The sequence below is a fragment of the Euprymna scolopes genome, chromosome 37 (assembly GCF_053919585.1).
Source record: "Euprymna scolopes isolate OS-2025 chromosome 37, ASM5391958v1, whole genome shotgun sequence".
Classification (NCBI taxonomy): Eukaryota; Metazoa; Mollusca; class Cephalopoda; order Sepiida; family Sepiolidae; genus Euprymna; species Euprymna scolopes.
The window spans coordinates 57,253,825-57,270,001 of record NC_136518.1 but is presented as its reverse complement, the minus strand read 5'-3'; the positions used below and the strand labels follow the sequence as shown (position 1 = coordinate 57,270,001).

The 16,177-nt window shown below is 34.7% G+C and overlaps 1 protein-coding gene across 15 annotated transcripts in view; it reads left to right on the top strand.

Annotated features, from left to right (window-relative positions):
* LOC145261200 (endothelin-converting enzyme homolog) overlaps nucleotides 1-16,177 on the top strand; it is a 662,230-nt gene that overhangs the window by 324,491 nt on the left and 321,562 nt on the right. For all 15 annotated transcript variants that reach the window (XM_080119539.1, XM_080119540.1, XM_080119532.1 and 12 more), the window contains 3 exons: nucleotides 7,010-7,158; nucleotides 9,721-9,824; nucleotides 13,768-13,886. In XM_080119539.1, the coding sequence (XP_079975665.1) occupies nucleotides 7,010-7,158; nucleotides 9,721-9,824; nucleotides 13,768-13,886 (372 nt within the window). The remainder of the gene's footprint in view (nucleotides 1-7,009; nucleotides 7,159-9,720; nucleotides 9,825-13,767; nucleotides 13,887-16,177) is intronic.

The following is a 16,177-nucleotide window of genomic DNA, read 5'->3' as shown; positions in this document are numbered from 1 at the left end:
TTTTTTTTTAATGGAAATCTCTCCAGACAAGGCATGAAGCCACTTGATGCAAGTTAAAAAAAAAAATACTGCTTAAAGATCAAAAACTAGCCAATGACAAGCGTTAGATGGATAGATTCTGGCCCAGAAAACAGCAATTCTTTACGCTTTGTCAGAAACATCACTCATGAAATGTGAAAGCTAAAGATCAAAATAAGGGGAGTGAGGTTACGAGACGCTGCCGGAAGTAAACCTAAAGGTCAACTTTCTCTTCTTCGGAAAAAGTTTTTAGATGTGTTCTGCCTCCATAGTTTCTGTTCAGCACCTTTCATTGTCTTCCTTAAACATTTTTATATATTGCTACACTTTTAGTTCTCGTGTAAATTCTCTTGCTAGTCTTTCAATAAAGAACACATTTCTGCTAATAAAACATGAGAAAGATGAATCCACAAGTGGTTGGATAGTATGAAGGTGGTCCAAGAAATTCCGTAGTGGAGATAAAAACCTAGAGAGTGAAGAAGGTACAGGATGGTCATTTAATCTTGACAATTAACGACTGTAAGAACATGTTGAACAAAATTCATGTCAAAGAAGTGTTTTGGGCACCTCCTGTAAACACTGCAACAGTTTCACATTGATTAGTGTCGGAATGGTGAAAAAGCTTGATAAATGAGTTTCTGCAGGAGTTCAACAAGCTCTGTCTGCTTAACACCAATGATTCTGAATAATCACTTCTGATGAAAAGTGGATGGATCTTTTATTATAACCTTAAACGATCAGATCAATGTCTTCTTCATGATGATGAACCCAAGACTCCTCCTCCCAAGACTTCATAAAGTCAAAGATACACCAGCAAAAGATTATGATGTCTGTTTGGTCGCTTGCATTAGGCGTTGTCCTCTACAGCGTTTTGGCAAACATCATGCTGAGATTTATTGCAGTCAAACTCGTATGCCAGAAGAAAGATCTGCATTGGTGAATCGACGCAGTCTAATTCTGCTCCATGATAATGTGTGGTCACATGTTGGAAGAATGACTTTGAAGAAGCTCGCAGACATGGGTCACAAGACCTTACATCATTCTTCATATAAAAAAATGGTAAAAATTTCTGGTCTAAAAACAGTGGAATCACCATTTTTTTTTTTTTTTTTTTTTTTTTTTTTTTTTTTTTATTAATCACCATTTTTTTTTTTTTTTTTTTTTATTAATCACTGTCAAATTTTTATAAATGAGGAATAAATAATTTTGCAGATAGAGATGCATAGCTTCTCAAGGTGCATATTATAATAGTATTCTGTATGGACTGTAGCTTGTAGTTTTTTATTTGCCATACTCAAGCTTTGAGTATTATTCTGTATGGTCTTTTATATTTGAACTTGTAATTTCTATGGTCTGCCATGCAAAATGGTTTGACTATTTGTCAGTTTGTCAAATCATCAGTTACTCTTAAGTTTCAATTAGTATTTTCAAATGTGTTCATGCATCTTTCTAGAAGAGCTTTTATCCGTACATCAGTCATAGTCATACCTAAACTTGAAACAACATTTTTCATTGTTAAATGCATGGATCGAATGGACGCATCTTGAGAATATTCATTATGTTGCGAGTTTGTCTCTGATGTATCGTTATTTTCATGGAAAGTGTTCAACTGAGCTTCATTCTATGGTCCCCCCTCGCCAAACTTTCACAAGAAACACTCGTCTAGCTGTAAACACTATCAATAATTTCCCCCACTCTTTATCTGTGCCTAAACCTAAACGTAGATTCCATGAACAAAGCTTCTTTCTTAGAACTGCACGCCTGTGGAATTGTCTTCCGTTTTCCTGCTTTCCGGCTGATTACAATATGGTTGTCTTCAAGTCTAAAGTAAATAAGTTCTTGATGAGCCGTTCCATATAAGTTATTAAATTTACCAAATTTTCATTACTAATGATTACTATATTGACCAATTTCTACTGTACACTCTTTAACCCTTATCCTTGAGTGGCCTCTGGGCCTTGATAATGTGGTGATGCCTTTGTAAAAAAAAAAAAAAAAAAAAAAAAAACATCTCAATATGAAACTAGTCTGTCACGCTCAAGTTTGAAATAATATTTTTGTGAGGTCTAATATGTTCTAGTTTGAGATAATAATTTTAGATACGTCCACACATCTGAGAGTCACTCTATCACTTTAACGTCCATTTTACATGTTGAAATGCATTTGACTACTTTAAGAAATTAACTTTCAACCTAACCTATTATCTGGTCAGGTTTTTATTTATCCCTCTTTCAAGTCCATTTTTATCACTTCCTCTCGTATTTCCTTTGGCCTTACTCTCTACACTGGACCTGCTACTTTAACTGTTCTACATCTATTAACCACAAGAACTCTCAATGTGACCATACCAAATAAGTTTCCAGATTTGTACACAACTGATACCATCCAGATTTAATCTTCCTTCGAGGCCATCAGATCTAAGCCTGTTTTTAATACTCACATTATACATCAACCATATCATTCACATTTCATTTTTTGCCATGCAAGGTTTATGCTCAACCTGTAATGTGGCCATTACATTCGAACTGTGTTATTACATTTCAACCACTCAGACCCACACACTGTCTGGTACCGTCGCAGGAACAAACACGGAAGGACATAAAAAATGCATTTATTCCAGTAATTTCCGACATCGCACTTCAGTTTAAAAATATCACTCAAGCATCAAACATGTCTGTAAAGACGCCTTTTCATGTCTTTTTGGTCACCTCTTTTCCACTTTTTCTCTCTCACCACATAAATCAAAACACGTTCAATCGCTTCCTTTGCTCGATCACGTGCTGTCCTTTTTTTTCTGCCTTTTCTTCCCGTGACGTCAGCATGTGCACATTTGATTAATTTACACATGTGCTAAGACGGCTGCTGCTGCTAATATTTTTGCTAGTCAGCTATCCTACGACTGCTGCTGATTTTCTCGTAAGCGCCCATATGCACTCTGTTGCAATCAGAGCGTACTGCTTTGTTACCGGCCCTCATTTCCATATCTTGCACTGCTTACACATGCCTGATAGTGTTGTAGCCTTGCAGGCCGATAAAGACACAGTGGTATAATTAAAGTGCGTTAGCAAAAGTATGTTACAGAAATGATTCTGAATGTCATAGCTGCCATGAATCACAACCCAGAACTTGTTAGGTGCAACTAATTTTTTATCCATAAGTCGGAAATGAATCAATCAACTTACCTCATAACAAATAGACTCTTCCCTTTGTCGGCAATGGTAATGCTCTGCTGGTTAGTAATGACTGAACTTCCCTAGCATTTTTACCAAGCCTTTCATGCTTTGCATGTTTGAAGTAATAGTTTAGGAGAATAGAAAGTGGACATTTTAGGTTAACTTTCAACAGTCTCGTAATTCTCCTTTCCATTATTTTGTCCTTTAGTACTCACATTCCATTAGCCTTGTTTCTGACAAAGGGTGAAGAATACTGTTAGAACTTATCATTGGCTTTTTTTTTTATTATTATTTATAGCTCCTTACATAAAGTGGCTTCTTATTTTGTCTGGAGTGATTTCCATAAAAAAAAAAGATATAAAATAAATTTTAGATCTGTCTGCACATTTCTGAGAGTCTGTCAGTTAATTAGTCATAGTTTATTTTCAGTTTATTTTCAATTTTACACTCGGACTGAATGGATAGATTTTTTTTTTTTTTTTTAAATAGGTAAAATGTGCTTGTCAGTTTTTTAAAGTTTTAATGGCTTCGTTTTTTTTTCTTTGTTTTTATACTATTTTTCTAACTTATTTTTTTTTTTTTTGTATCCATTGCTATATTTCATAGAAAAATGTCTTTGCTCGCATTGATGATTGATGTAGATAAATATCTTGTTGAATTAAAATAAGCTAACCTTTCTTGTTTCTCATATGGAGTCTGAGATAACTTATACATTGGTTTATGTAATACCAAGAGAGAATTTAAGAAAAAGAATTTGAAATCTGAAAAGTGATACCCCCCCCCTCCCAGGAGGTTGCCTTTGTTGAGAATTATTCATTTCTAATGGATTAGATGATTATTTTTGGCATTTGTTTCCACAATATCTTTCTAGTTAGAATTCTTTGTAGAATGACATCAGGCACTTATAGGAGGGACCATGTGGAGATTGCCAACATTCATATATGTGAAAGTGTTTCGGTGGAATGAACTGTATTCAAACTTGGCACACACAGGTTATCAGTCCATGCCATTAACCACTTAGCTACTGACACCTTCCTTTACAGCTGTTGCTGCTTCTTATAGCACACAAAGGTCATTACTGCATTGAATTATACTTTCGCTATTCTGACATACATTTTTATGTTCAACTTTCAAGTTTTATTCTTTCTATCGGCTCAGTCTCTGTTTGACAGTAACTCAACCCGTTTTTTTAATTTTTCTATAAAGCTGAAGCATAATACATAGGAAACAATTCATTGTATACACTTCATTGAACACCAGTTGCTATTTCAGCTATAATTGAGAACTCTGGTGTAGATAAATGAAGCTACTGTGAAACTATTGCGGTTGTCAAAGTTTTGTTACCTTGGTGATATCTTTGAATCACAAGATAGACCAGACGCGATTTGGGATATTGATTCCGAAACATCGGTTTATCTGACAGCATAAACATTCCACATGACCATATCATTACAATTGATTCGTTCTTAAGATAATTCATGCTGGGCAAGTGTAATGCTTGGGTCTGGGCATATTTCATATTGCAGATTCATCTGAGAGATCTGCTATTGCGCTGCAGATGGGCGAGAGAGGGTTGGGCCAGGGCTCAACATTCACTACCATATATCATAATGCGCATGTCACAACTGATATGCAAATTACCCTGGATGTATAGATAAATAAATTATAGAAGTGTGTGTATGTATATATATATATATATATAAAACGGTCGCGTAGCTGAAACAATGTAACTAAACAGAAAAAAAAACGGTAATAAAAAATAAAACGCATATTTGCTGTACAACAGTATTGAGCACTTCAGGTTTTTATTAATTACTATTTCTATATATGTATATATATATATACACACACCTATTTAATTCTTGCTTATGATGGCAGTTAGACACAAGGTTTTTTTTTTTTTTTTTTTTTTTTTTTTAATGTGGGGGGGGGGGGATCAAGTTTCCAAAAAGGGTCACTCTGGATTGTAAGAAACATAAAAAAGTACTTCAATCTAGAAGGATCTCTACTTAGCTGTCCAATAACAAGATTATTTTGCTTGTATTCTAGTTATCTCCCCTTGCTAAGATTAATTTTCTCCAAAAGTGAACAAGGTCCTATTACCTCTTCCTTCTATGCATGAAATTTTTTTTTCTTGATTAATGTGTTCTAACTATAGTAATCAACAATTTGTTCAAGCAGAAAACAGTAATACATTTGTGATAGTGAGGCAAATGTTATCAGCCATCCAAAGATTCAAATGACACTTCCTACAAATTTAAAGAGATTCCGACTTGAAGATCTACTGACAATGATATCTTACAAAGTTATTGGAATAAATCAGTCTGAAGAACTCAAAGAATTCAGTCTGATCGATTGATCTGTAAACTTAACAATGACCACCTAAAGTAATTTTAAATATTCCTTTAAATGCAATAATAGGCTGTCATTTGAACTGAATGACTTCTGAAAGGCCATTCAGAAGAAAGCAGTCAGTATATTAATCAAGCTCTTTTTTTTATTTTATTGCGTTTTCACTCTGCTAGGTGTTCTCTTTGCATTTTTTCTTTCTCTACCTCTCCCACCTGCTTTATAGCTCACTGAAAGACAGTATTTACTGTCCCTTCTCCCTGCTTTCTCTCACTGAAAGATAGTACTTCCTGTCCCCTGCTTTCTCTCTCAAAGTACTTACATCCCCCTACCCGCCTTTTCTGTCATTGAAAGAGTACTTACAGTACCCCCCTCCGGCCTTTTTTGTTACTGAAAGAGAGTACTTAGTCCTCAGCTTTCTCTCTCATTGAAAGAGTACTTCATGTCCCCCACTCTCTCTCTCTCTCATTTGCACTAGTATATAATGTAAACATTGTTTTTGCTAATAAATTAATTGTAATAAATTCTTTTTGTTGGATGCTACCCACTTCTTTTTTTTTTTTTTTTTTTTTTTTTTTTTTTTATTACATTTTCACCCCAAACAAGGCAAATTGCCACTTAGGTGTAGGGGGCTACTATCAGGGGAAACAACTACTGGGGTACTATGTAGGGATTTGGGCAGCAAGGTGTCGGTTCACGTTACACTTGAACTTCTGCATGTCAGTACTGTTGGGGAAGCAGGGACCTGGAATGGAATTCCAGAGTCTTGCGGTTCTGGGGAAGAAACTATTGGAGTAAAAAGATCTTTTACATCTAGGGATCTCTACAGTGTGGGGGTGGGATCTAGTAGCCTGTCGGGTTTGTCGAGGGTGCTCGCGTCGTGGGGGCACAAGTGATTGCAGTTCGTCAGAGCATTCACCACTAAAATACTTGTAGAAAAGGCAGAGGGATGCAACATTTCGTCGATGGGACAGAGGCTGAAGCTTAGATGCCAGTTCAGGGCCTATCAGGTTTGCGACTCTCTTTTGAACCTTGTCAAGGAGCGAGAGACTAGTAGCAGATGCACCAGCCCAGATGTGGCAGCAATACTCCATACATGGGCGAATGGTGGCCTTATAGAGGTACAGGATACTTTCGGGTGTTAGTAGTTTTCTTCTCAGGGAGTAGAGTATGCATGGGAGAACAGTAAAACAGTATCATTAAAAGAGGACTGATACTCTTCCCCCCCCCAAAAAAAAAATAATCCATGAGAGAATGGTATCATAACAAACACTATACTGCTCTCTCCAATTAATTAAGCATGGAGAGAGAGAGAAAGAGAGAGTATAATTAATGAAAACAGTATAATTTTGGCTTTAATATCAAATCTCGATTTGTAATGCACTGGAAATCTAATTTTGCTATTTGAGATTTGAAATATCATTTTTATTTATTTTTTTAAATTTAATTTTCTTGTTTTTCTCATTTAGATTAATTGGGTCCAATATTTGAATGATCGACTTGCGGTTGTGAATATAACAATCAACAGCTCCGAAGAAGTAGTAGTGTATGCTCCTGAATTCTTGGAAAAATTAACCGGGCTTGTCACCAACATGTTGAACAATTCGAACGGCAAAAGGTATGAATAATGCTGCCATGGAATCATTAACAAAAATTACAATCTTTTTTTTTGACTCCATATTTGGTACAGATAAACTTTAGTCTATGCCTGACTTATCCACCAAGTGTCAGTCATTCGTTTCCAACAGTCTTTGGTTTATCACCATTCAATGCTACGTAGAAGGATACTTTGGTGATCGTCTCATCTGTAGGAATTGTGATGCTGCATGGGCTTCTCTTATTGGAGCTCTTAGATTTTTATCTGTAGGGTTTTCTCAAAGGTAATGTCTATCAGAAAACAATCCAGAATATTCCTGAACTGAAGATGGCTATCGCAGCCAAAATCTGGGCATGTCAGTCTGGGCAGTTATTGACAATTTTTAACGATAAACAAAAGCTGTTGGACATTAACGAGAAAAAACTTGGACAAGTCAAGCATAAACTGATGTTTATTTGTACCAAGTATGGTTGAATTGTAGAAATAATTGTAAAATTTATTAATGTTTAGACCTGCTGGGTCATTATGTGTTGTATATATGGAATAGTTAGTATACAGAATTTATGAGCATGATACGTGTGACAGACAGAAAATATTATTTTTTTACAAAAGTATATAAAAATAAAAATGCATAGATAGATTACTCTAGAGTTGTTTCAACATTAAACTTAATTATACTAATAATCTATAATATAGTTCTCACCTGTCTGTTTAAATGTATGTATGCATGTTTGCCTAAAACTTTCGACAGAGGTGACGGATATTTACAAGATTGGGATCATATTGAAGCTTGACGTCTTGGACGACAAATATCGAAAAATTGGCCCGAAACATTAATTCCTTCACCCTCAACTGGGCAGTTTTCAACAAGGAGGGGTCGATTTTTTTATGAGCCATTATTGCAAGTCACTGTTTCGGTTGGATTGACTTTGCCTAATTTTAATGTTCTGAACTTCCGGTCACGTCATGAAGTAGGGGTAAGACGTCAGGTTTTCTTTCACTTTATTTTCTACCTTGGTGTTACAGGTTCGAGCCTGCCTGCCTACTACCACTTTTTAAAAATTTTTATTATTTTGCTCAATACGCATCTCCAAACACCCGGGCAGCACCGGGCATCCAGGCTAGTCTAATATATAAAAGGCAAAATGGGCAAGTGCGTTTGAAAGGCTTTTTGTGTCTGAGTTCTTGCGTCGGTTAGATTCCGAGAGAAGTGTTCTTATACTTCCTAGAACCACTAACACATGAGGGGGGGAAATCTCAGATTTGCAAACGGACATTGTCTCTATTTTTTTTTTTTTTTTTTTTTTTTTTAGTTTTAAAAAATTCCCTCGTTTTGAGTGTTTATCTTTTTCATATAAATAAAGCTAAGCTAATCGAACAAAAATGACTGTCGCCTGACCTTCGGTCCTTGGTCAATGTAGAGGAAACCCTTCATACTGAGACAATTACTATTTATTTGGATACTGCCAGTAGGGGAGCTGGTTTTCCCCCACATTAAAAACGATCTCGTGAGAGGTTTAAAAGCAACGCCATTTCTGCAAGTCATCTTTTTGATTGACTATGTTAAATTTGAACGCTTTACACTTCTGGTTGCGTCATTGAGTAGGGGTAAGACGTCAGGTTTTTTTTTTTTCCACCTTCGTGTCACGGGTTCAAGCTTGCCTGCCTACTACCACTATTTTTTTTTTGTGCTCAATCCACACCTCCAAACACCTCAGACGACGAATATCGAAAAAATTGGCCAAAAACATTAATTTCTTCACCCTCAACTCACTCGTTTTTTGCATCAAAATTTTTGTTGGATTGACTTTGCTTAATTTCAACACTCGACTTCCAGTTTCGCCATGGACACATCAGCTAAGACGTCCCCCCCCCTCATGTGTTAGTGGTTCAAGCCTGCCTGCCTGCCTACTACCACTTTTTTTTTCTCGGGGGTTCCTTACTACTACTATACCATCTCGACACACCCAGGCAATGCCACGTACCCCCGCTAGTTCCATATAAATCGCTGTTTTACATGCTTTTATTACTTACTAGCGGGTGGGGTCTGGTCTTGCCCAGTCACTTAAGTATGATATTTTAATTCATGCAGACTTTATTTATTATTATAGAGCAAATTCTCTATTGATTATTATATTGTACCCAAAATGATTTCAAAAGTAAAATAAATTACATGACTTGGGTGCCATCAGCCAGAATCAAAACCAAAATATGCAGTGCTCCAGTTGTATTCTCCACCATTTGAGCTAACTTGACAGATAAGAAAGATTTAAAATTAAGCAACTTCTAGTTATTACTATGATTGAATTTGTGCGTGCGTAAAACTAATAAAAATATTTTGGTAAGTTGAAATGAACATTTTGCATTTCAACTTGTCAACATATTTCTGTATGGTTTATTAATCCAAACAAAGATTTTACTTGTTATAAACCATACTTGGTGTATGATTATTTCCTGGTTAGTTTCAGTGTTATGTGACTAGTAGTTTAAAAGTTTATCAGTTAAATATTTTCACACACACAAACAAACATCTAATGTTTTTTTTATATATATAGATTATTATTATATTATTTCTCTCTGCAGAATACTGAATAATTATATGCTATGGCCTGTGGTACGCAGCTTGTCAAGTTTTCTCTCAAAACCTTTCCGAGATGCAAGGAATATCCTTACTAAAAGTCTCTTAGGTAAGTCTTTCTTTTTTTTTCTTTTGTTTTCTTTTTCATATCCTTCTATACACTACAGATAAAAATTTTTAAGTGTAGCATTAAAAAAAACACAATGCTGAGTCAAACACAAAATTGAGCACACTCAACATCAAGTACATTCAATATCGTCTTACCATCAACGCTTACCTTGTGAACTCAGAGTATGAGAAATTCCCATATGCACAAAACAAAATCACTGAAAAAAACAAAAAAAACCCTGATTAAAGGTAAGGATAATGAGTAAACGTTGGATAAAATAATGGTTAAAATTATTACGAACTTGCCAGGATTCAAACCTGGAATCTTCTGATCCGTAGTCAGACACGTTATCCATTGCACCACTAGTCCTGTCCGTATGCCGAAAGATGTTACCGCGACTATATACAGTGCTAAATTCAACTGACATGGGCAGATAACTTTTTCGACAAGTTTATTAAATGGCCCAAAAAACCCTATTTTGGGCTTTTTGTATGACTCAGTGTTGTTCGTTACGAACCATATATAGATAAGGACAATCTAGGGACTCGCACCTTTCAGGGAAAAAATTTTTTTAATTCAGTGCATCTGTTCAAAAAGTTTTATTGGTATATAGTTACACACACAAATAAACATTTAGGATTTTATTAATAGTATAGATAACAATGGAGGTGAGAGCTGCAAATGATCTATGTCGTTCAGTTTAATGTCCATTTTATATGATTGAACTCGTTAGATGACTTTTGGAAATTATCTTTCAAACTAGCCTATCTCTAGCTAGATCTTGATTCATCAATTTTCTCTCAAGTACATATCACATCTTCCCATGTGAAATGAACCTGCTATCTAAACTGGACTACGGTCCTGTGTATGACTTGGAAAGACATCCAGTGTTAATTCCTCAGTTTGGGGGTTGTGGGGAATTTAGAGTTGCCCCTTAGTTACTATTGCTGCCATGTTCACTAGCCTGGAGTGGTAATACCTGTAAGGTCATCTGGTGCTACCAGATCAGGTTGTCTAAAGATATTGGCTTCTTGACCTAAAATGCACCAAACACCATGAATAAATATTTGGAGATATAAGAACTTAAAGCATATTTTTTTTGCAAAATTACTGGATTTGGCATTAAATAACTAAAATATGGTTGCTACACTGTAAAATAAAATCAACCAACCAACCAGTTATATATCTACTAATGCAAGAACTTGTATTCATTCAACATGGCCATATCCCAAAAGTTTTCAGTTCTGCCCAAATTTAAGCTTCCTTTGAGATTAGCATCTTGATGTAGTAGGGTCAGTTAGCAGAGGGAAACATGGGAAGAAATGATTAGGATTGAAGAATAAATCTTGACCTGGCCAGAAATATATTAGTTTGGAAGTCAGTTTCTAAAAGCCATTCAACCTATGTCAGCATATAAAACGGATGTTAAATGATTGAGTAACTGTTCATTAGGTAACTCCAACATGCGCCACAGTTTTACCCCCCCTACATGTAATACAATGTAACTGTAATTTAATATTATCATCCTAACATTTTTACCATTTTAAAAAAAGCTTCAAATAAATTGCTAATATTTAAAAATAAATTTTTACAGCATACAAAAATTATGAAAAGGCGCAACTAAAATCGTGTTTACATTATCGATGCTTTAAATTAACGTTCTTATGTAGTGATGTTTTTGAAGCCGTAAACGTTTTAAAAATCTAGCAGAAATCAAATAGTCAAATTTTCATGAAACTTTTTACACTTATTCATTTTTAAAAGAACTTGCATAATAAAAATTTTGTTAGAAATGAGAATTTTATTTTTTAGGTGTTCTTTCCCCTCCCCCTATATTTAAGTTTCCAAAAACTAAACAAAATAAATGTAGGTCCATAAAAATTTCAACATTTTTTAAAGCTGAAAAGATCAAATAATTAACAAAATAGTTTTTATATATATATATATATATATATATATATATATAATCCCATTATTTATTTTACTTGCCTTAAAGTTGTAAATAAAATTGGACATAAAATCAATATTATGTTAAAAGAAAACATTTTTTTCTTGATAATTTTTTTTATCAGTATAATTTTGAATTACAAGAAAGACCAGAATTCTAAAAATAATTATTTTTAAAAACTTAAAAGATATTAACTTTGAATATTCCACCATATGAAATTTAAACAACACATTTTTTTATAACACGTTTCCAATATTAAAAAATATATTCCTGTAAAAGTATATATGACTCTTGATATAATAAAAATCGGAAATCCAAAATTGGCTTAACAGAAATTTGTTTCAATTTGATTATTCGAATCGATAGTGTGAACTTTATTTTTAGTGCCTTTTTCCAAAAAAGTATGAAACATTATCTTTATATACGTAAGTGCCAGCAGAAGATGTTAAAATGAATTTTATTTTATTAACTCTTGTCTGTAGTTCGTTAAAAAAATCTATTTAAATATAAGCAAACAAGCAGATTAATTGATAATCTATTTTTCTTGTTGTTCATTTATAATACACTTTCAATGCAATTGTTGAAAAAGAAAATTAATAAAAATAAGTTTCGTATTGCGGATGATAGAATACATTTATTTATTTTATAGGGAAAAATATAAGAGAAACGGATTAATAAATACATAAATATTCAATTAACTTTTTAAAATCAATATAATATAAATGTAAATATGAAAATCGGATAGCAGAAAAATGTTACTTCATTAACCATTATAGCAGTAATGGCCATCCACAGAAATTGACACAGAAAATAGTAAACACGTGAAATGATGACATTGCTATCAATGTGTACAATGCTGACGTTTTACACAAAGCTGTGAAGGTACCTACTGTTCATCCAGTCAGTTTTCAACTGCAAACTTAAAAAAAAAAAAAAGGTTACTGATGCCAGCTGAGGATTCCAGAATCTCAAGATGAAACTATTCCTGACAATGATTGGAGAGGGTTTATCTCCTAAAGTAATGTTTACAGCTTAAAAATTAAAGTTGACAAAATAAAACTTTGATTCTGACTAATAAACTTTCATTTGTTATTGTTGGTCCACATTATTTGCAATGAATTCATTGTCATCGCTGGCTTCTATCCTACCAATATCCATATTTCCTTTTCAGTAGCCAATTAATCAATATAAAATTTCATATTTTTGTACGTGCATAATTCACTTCTAAACTTTTTGGATTTTTGAATTTTGGAATAAATCTGTTAGGCATAAGGAATATTGGCTTGTATTTAATTTAATTTTCTGGAAAGTGGGTAAAAAAGAAACTCTTTTGAAAAATCAAATGTCTCCGATTTTTTGTGAAATCTTAAAAATAGGTACTGGGCATAAATCAATAAATACCTTTCAATACCTTAGTTTCTTTATGAGTATTTCAAAGGGCTTTTTTCTTGAGTACATATTATCACACACTCCCATATGAACTGAACCTACTAGCTCAACTGTTCTACAGTTTTGGGTATAACCTTTAAAAGACAGCCAGTGTTGAGGGGAGTGAGGAGTTGCCACTTAGTTACTATTGCTCCCAGGTCCACTTTGGCTCATAGTGTTAATGCATGTTAGGGCATCTGGTGAAAATGTGTTTAGGAGATGGATACAAAGTATTTCAAATTTGCGTTAAATGAGTTTCACTTTCTTAAAGCTCCTTAAGCTTAAACTTTAAATTTTAAACATTTCTAGAATTAAAATCATGTAATGAATTTTAATCACAATTGCAGTAAGGATCCTAACAATAAGTTTTAATAACATATCTTAGTTTTTAAAATGTAAGTTGAGAAAAACTTTTGTTTATGAATAAATTTGACTTGTCTTAGGACGAGTATTTTAGTTGTACATATATATTCAAGTAGAATAAAGAAATTTGGACCACATCCAAAATCAAGACTTATTAGGGATATTGAATCACGTTTCTGATACTTGTTTTTATTTTTTTAATAGGTACTGTTGGTAGTGAAGAAACCTGGCGATATTGTGTGATGGACACTGATAGAGTGCTTGGCTTTGCTCTCGGAGCAATGTTTGTTGAGGAAGCCTTCCAAGGGGACAGCAAACAAAAGGTTTGACACTTTAGTTGTTTATTTTTCTTTTATCATACTGAAATTTTCTTTTAGACCATCCAATTTTGTCCGAGGTTCTTCTTTTTTTTTTTTTTTTTTTTTTTTTTACACGGTGGTCACCATTTATCAAGGCCCGGAAGCCACTCAAGGATAAGGGTTATTGCAAGTACAGTGCGTTAGTGTGGAGATTTAATGAAGTGTTCACTTAAGGGGGCAGTCCATCAGGAATTTGTTTACGTTGGACTTGATATACAGGTTGTAGTCAGGTGGGAAGCAGGCAGACGGAACAGAGTTCCACAGGCGTGCAGTTCTGCAGGTTCTCATTTTTGTAACTTATTTGGATTATGAGAAAAAAAAAATACATCAGTAAAGAAAAAAAAATAATCTGTTTAATAATGTAATTTCAAATGTCTAAGTTAGGGGACAAAATATAACAAAAAAAAAATAATTATGCCCTGGGTCAGGTTTGAACTTTACACTTCTGTCTCTAGATACAACAAGCTAACTGATTGATACAGGTACTTCTGTCTCTAGGTACAACAAGTTAACTGGTTGATACAGGTACTTTCATGAGGTTTAGCCTGCCAGCTGAGACAATTTTTCAAGGTAAGGTGCTTGGAGCCACATATCAAAGTTTTAAAGTATGCAGGAGGACCAAACATGATTATTTATCCTGGTACCCTCAGCATACAGCTGGCAAATCATGTTAGTAAGAGTGCATACAATGTGTACAACTTTGGTAATTCAGGCCAACACTTGAGCAACACTGCTAATCCCTTATATGTTTTTTGTTTTTGTGTTATGTTCTGAATGAATTCAATTATTTACGAAAGTGCATTTTTACCTAAATGCGAGTTGGGAATAATTTTTCCTTTAACCAATTTGGTACCCCCACATGGGGAGTGGCATATATATTTTTAAAATATCTGGCATCTAAGCTTCAGCCTCTGTCCCATCGACGAAATGTTGCATCCCTCTGCCTTTTCTACAAGTATTTTAGTGGTGAATGCTCTGATGAACTACAATCACTTGTTCCCCCACGACGCGAGCACCCTCGACAAACCCGACAGGCTACTAGATCCCACCCCCACACTGTAGAGGTCCCTAGATGTAAAAGATCTTTTTACTCCAATAGTTTCTTCCCCAGAACCGCAAGACTCTGGAATTCCATTCCAGGTCCCTGCTTCCCCAACAGTACTGACGTGCAGAAGTTCAAGTGTAACGTGAACCGACACCTTGCTGCCCAAATCCCTACATAGTACCCCAGTAGTTGTTGCCCCTGATAGTAGCCCCCTACACCAAAGTGGCAATTTGCCTTGTCTGGGGTGAAAATGTAATAAAAAAAAAAAAAAAAAAAAAAAAAATATAATCATCCACTGACACGTGCTTCGTCGTCTACGACCCACCAGAGGGGCCGAATCCAGCGAGATTCAAAATCTCGCTGGATTCTGCCCCTCTGGTGGGTCGTAGACAACGAAGCACGTGTCGGTGGATAATTATATTTTAAAAACTATATACACGAGCATGCATGTCTGATTGAACACGACAGTTCTTTTTTTTCGATTTTGTTGGATATCTTTTCAATTTGCCGAGTGGTCATTTTTTATTTCAGCTGGCATGTTGTATATTATGGTGCTCAGTAGTTGTTGTTTGACCATGTTCTTAAGCGCTTTCTATCAGTACATCCGATTGTCGTTTTCTTTATTGAGGCTTGGTGTATTTATAGTTATTTTTATTTTTTTCATTGGTTTTAAAGGTGGGTGCAGGATAGATAGGGGGCGAATTATTCTATCGTTAATTTTGATTTTCTTATTTTATATTCATTTATTTAGTTTATTTATAATTAGTTATTGAATAATCGCTCCAAAGAATGTCTGATAGGTTGTTCAGATGATGAGGATTTAGTACTTGTCTTTGGAACACTGGAAAACCTACCTGTTAAAGACCTGGAGGAATGCTATACAAAGTAAAGGTTTGAGAGTGAATGTTACCGAGATCAAAGTGATGATCAGTGGTTGGAAAGCTGTCAAAAAGAGAAGTTTCCCTGGAATTACCAGAGAGAATAACCAATGCAAGAAATGTAAGACAATGGAGATGGATAAGAACTCTGTGGAGAAAGTATATCTGGATGGCGAAACTATTGAAAAGTTCTGTTACTTTGGAGTACAGGATGAAGCAGGTGCTAGCGAGGTTACAAAAATTAGAAGTGGATGGAGTAAGTTCAGGGAGCTTCTGCCATTACTAACCAGCAGAGCATTCCCACTGTTGACCAAAGGAAGAGTGTACTAGAC